General features: G+C 40.6%; 1 protein-coding gene across 1 annotated transcript; it reads left to right on the forward strand.

Annotated features, from left to right (window-relative positions):
• Window positions 1–610: 610 nt before the first annotated feature.
• Window positions 611–3,748, forward strand: LOC124011071 (membrane-associated progesterone receptor component 1-like). The gene is made up of 3 exons (XM_046324053.1): window positions 611–947; window positions 1,697–1,852; window positions 2,317–3,748. The coding sequence occupies exons 1-3, from the start codon at window positions 653–655 to the stop codon at window positions 2,409–2,411; spliced, it is 546 nt and encodes a 181-aa protein (XP_046180009.1). The 5' UTR covers window positions 611–652; the 3' UTR covers window positions 2,412–3,748.
• The last annotated feature ends 665 nt before the right edge of the window (window positions 3,749–4,413 follow it).

Raw genomic sequence — 4,413 nt, forward strand, 5'->3', positions numbered from 1 at the left:
TGAAGGGAAATGCTGCAATTGTTGAGGTGAACATCTCCAGTAATTCTTGGAGTGTCCTGTGAAGGAGAATGGGGTGGCAAGGGTAAGGAGTGTCCAGCGTGCCTCCTATCTGGAGGCGGTGAAAAATTCGGAAGGAACGAGTAGCAGGGTAAAAGCAATGGTAGTAGAGCACCAAAACCAGTGAAGGTGTCCCATCAACTGAGAGAGTGAAATGCTACATGTTAAAAAGGTGGACTCTGTATTATTTATTGCAATGGTCATAAACTGTACAGCACAAGCGGATAAAAAGTTTAAGAAAATTGGAATCGTGAATGCCGCTAAATGTTTTTTAGGTCTGTGATTTCACAACCGAGGCAGTGCAAGAAATCCTGTCGGTGAATGTAGCCCCATCACAGGCCCCTGAGCATGTGTAGGGATATATTTTAGAGTGGACTGTGATTGAAGAAGTATGATTTAATTTTTAAAAACATACAAAAATAGTTGACGTGTTTTGTTTTGTATGATGTCGTTTTCCACGTTTCCCGATTTTTATTTTAAAGTTTCTATTCAATACCCCGTCCAGCTGGTGGCGGTAGTGTACCATAAACATTGGATGACAATCGCGTTAACTCTATCAAAGAAGATACCGAAGAAGAACCATACAGCGATTAACATGGCTGATACAAAGGGAGCAGATGAAACTACTCCAGGAGTTTTGCAGGAAATGTTCACGTCTCCGTTGAATTTGAGTCTGCTTGGCCTCTGCATATTTCTTTTGTACAAAATATTCCGCGGAGACACGCCTGCAGATATGGGCGAGGTTGAGGAACCTCTGCCTAAATTCAAGAAAAGAGATTTCACGTTAGCGGAGCTACAACCGTACGATGGCCTGCAAAATCCAAGAATTCTTATGTCTGTCAATTCAAAGGTGTTCGATGTTACCAGAGGAAAGACATTCTACGGTCCAGGTAAAATAAAGTTGCAGGCGATTTGTGCTCATGTGGCGTAACACCAGCTATTTCTGCTCAAATGAATGGTTGGCGCAACCGTAGCTAACTGTCTTGCTGGTCAGTCAGTTTTATTCTTAGACTTGTTACTTTGTCTTTTGAATTATGTGCATTTTATTGTCGAAGTCTCGAAGTTGTTGCATTGGAACTACGACTTTCTGAAACGCCACATCCCCTTTATGAATCACCCGCAATCGAATTTCACAACACGCTAAGTGGCGTGTTCATCCGAGTTGGCACAGTGGCATGTAACGTTAACCTCTCACCAAGTTGATTGATCCTGCACTGTCACACAACCCCCGAAGAACACCCTTCTTTAAAATGTATAGAAATTGCATATCTGCTCAGTCTGTATTGAGGTGTGTGCTTGTTGCCTTCATGCTATTTCAAAATAAAGGTTGACACAGGTGAATGCTTTGCACAAAGGTTGAATGTTTAATTCAGTAAGACCATATGGTTGCACAAAAAAATGTATTGTTGAGGAATATTGTAAAGCCGTACTAGCTCTCATTTAAAGGATTCCGTCTGTATTAGAATAGAGGACTTGTTGTTAGGGGGCTTGTCTTTGAAGCCATCCAGACTACAGTAAGCTGCTGTATGTATTTTGGAGAGCATGTGGAATTTAATTAGCAGATAGAAAATAGCAATTTTATTTGTCTTAACATTTTAGTTTGGCTGAATTTCAAATCAATCTGTGTGATGTTTTCCAGAGGGTCCTTATGGAGTGTTTGCTGGTAAAGATGCCTCCAGGGGCCTGGCCACCTTCTGTCTGGAGAAGGAGGCCCTGAAAGAGACCTACGACGACCTCTCGGACCTCAACGCCGTGCAACAGGAAAGCCTCAATGAATGGGAGACCCAGTTCACTCGTGAGTTGATGCAGGAGTTGGTGGTAGTAGTTGCTACAAAACACGCACCCACGATCCACTCAACAGTGCAAGTTGTTGATGCACCAAACAGCTTTGATTACCCGTAGAACTATTGGTGTTTAAAATGTATGTCTGTGCTTCAGGGATTAACTTGTCTTGTGGCGGTCGAGTCTTTTTGTGCCTAAGTCAACTACTGTGTTCCTCTTGTATGACTTGGCAACGATAGAAGAGTTGGCTACATCGCATATAAAAATATGGTACCATGCCAGGGGATAACATAATGCTACTTTGCATCAAAATTCATCTGTTAGATTGAATACTGCTTTAAATTTAAACTCACACATGGGAGTCTTTTATTTTTGGACAAGGCTGTTCTCCACCCAGTGATTATCATGTTCTTGAGATGGTCTCTGTTGTCTGAAGGTCCCTGAGGGACTTAGTAATTTTCATCTTTCCTTTCACAGAAAAGTATGACTACGTTGGGAAACTTCTGAAACCTGGAGAAGAACCCACAGAGTACACGGATGACGAGGAGGTCAAGGACAAAAAGATGGACTAGAACTCACGAGTGCACAAGGGAAAATACAGATGCCTTAATTTTTCAGGATAATGTTATGCATATTGCCTTGCGTTGCAGCCATTGAGCGAAATGCTTTCTCCTGTATGGTTTTTGTATTATGTCATTGTCGTGGACCACCACTTATGCTAATTTCATATGCCATTGACCTTCATTAACCTAAAATACACTTGATTTTGGGTAAGGTTAGAATAACTATTGAATACTGTACTGTCTTTGAAGTTATACAGGTAGTATTAGTTGTAATGTAGAGGCTGTTGGAGGATCTATTACTGTAGCTCAGTGTTCATTTTGGCTCTCCTCCTAGATGGTCATTTTGACTAAAATATTGTCTTAGTCACGTTTTTGTCATTTGTATAATCATTAAGTCTAGTTATTGTCACTTATAGAAACAGTTGGCCATTTTAGTCAACTAAATGCTCTGTTTTAGTCACATCACATTTGTATTGCCTCAACCTATAGTAAACATAAATAACTGACTTCCATGTGTACCAATCTATCATTTTCCTACCAACATATTTTTCTGCATAACATATTCCCAACAGCAAAAATATGACTAACATATGTAACAGTTTCTGGGTGTGTAAATTCCTAATTGAGCCTACATGATATTGAGCATTGCATGCAAAACAGACACACACACACACAAGCGCAGAGAGAGTGTGTAACACGATCACCAGATGATGCAGCAAAGTAATATGGGTTGGTTGCTCTGCCACTCTGTTGTGTCATTTCCGTTATCAACGTTCCACTGCCACATTGATGTCCAAATGTAGAATGGGCTAATGACTATTTCACCCAGTGATATAGTCAAGTCACTCAACCTCAAGTTCGGATCGAGTCCGACTCACCAGTGGTCGAGTCCTGGTCCAAGTGTTCAAGTTTGAGTCACTGGGTCCACATTAACTCAACGTTATTTACCCAATCAGATATATAGTGTAGTGGCAAGATGAATTTAGTCAACTTGTTTGCTACTCATTTACCATTATTTTTGTGCCATCGAATGTTTAGTAGTGTTACCAGGGCCACTTTCATTTTCAAAAAATTATAGAATGTTACAAATAGAAATTCCATTAGTCAACGTTATTTCTTATTCAGCATGTCAGAGGCATTTTTGTTCTACGTAGCCTATTTTTATCTGAATGTTGACCTGCTGGACACGCCCTAGTTCGTTGGCTATAACTAGGTATTGAAGTAACATCACTGAAGGTGTAGCCTTAACAAATGGTTAAAGGTCTGGTCTGCAAGTAGCCTAGTTTTAAGAACGGCCGCTTTGGTTTAATGAATGTAAAATGCCAATAAACAATAGAAAAACGTTGCGCCGGTATTAAGGGTCATATCTTTTGAACAGTAATGGCTAGAATCGCGTAGTTTTCTCTGAGGAAAAGAGATTTGGCTAGTACGTTGGCTTCAGAACCTGGCTATAAAATGCAGTGGGAAAAGTGGGAGGGTTGAGCGAGACTACAAATTCAAAAATGTTTCTATACTCAAGGGAGAGAAACAGCTCGACAGTTTTACTATTATACTTAATGCTGCTATTCTTTTATTTTTGTAAAGCTTCTTGTGTTTGTTAACCAGGCAAAGGGTATCTTACTAGAAGGCTGGTGGGGACTTGTTAGCTATGGGGACGCAAGAGAGTCATCTGCACAATCTGTATAATCAGAGGCGGAGCCAAAGGAGCGCATGTCTACCCACACTCATTGCATGTTCCCACGCAGCTCACCAGCTGATGTAGGCTAGGCTGTGTTTGGATGTGGAGCATCCTTCCCAGTGCAGTATAGAACTGCCCTGAGCATCTGTGCTGCAAATATTAATTGTGCGTATCACTGAAAAGCTCTCAATCTTTCCAGAAACTCTTGTCCAATCCATGTAGTAGTCAGATTATAGTCTCACTTTAGTCAACTAAAATGAGATCACATTTGTTTAGTTATAGTTTTTTTTCAAGGTCTCTTTAGTCAGTTAAAATTGTCAATTGCCACTGAAA

This window comes from Oncorhynchus gorbuscha, linkage group LG02 (genome assembly GCF_021184085.1).
Source record: "Oncorhynchus gorbuscha isolate QuinsamMale2020 ecotype Even-year linkage group LG02, OgorEven_v1.0, whole genome shotgun sequence".
NCBI lineage: Eukaryota > Metazoa > Chordata > Actinopteri > Salmoniformes > Salmonidae > Oncorhynchus > Oncorhynchus gorbuscha.

Bases quoted from the DNA above. Each gene is read 5' to 3' on its own strand.
- LOC124011071 (XM_046324053.1), top strand. From the start codon at position 653: ATGGCTGATACAAAGGGAGCAGATGAAACTACTCCAGGAGTTTTGCAG. The intron at 948-1,696 runs GTAAAATAAAGT...GATGTTTTCCAG, and splicing joins AAAGACATTCTACGGTCCAG to AGGGTCCTTATGGAGTGTTT. The intron at 1,853-2,316 runs GTGAGTTGATGC...TTCCTTTCACAG, and splicing joins ATGGGAGACCCAGTTCACTC to AAAAGTATGACTACGTTGGG.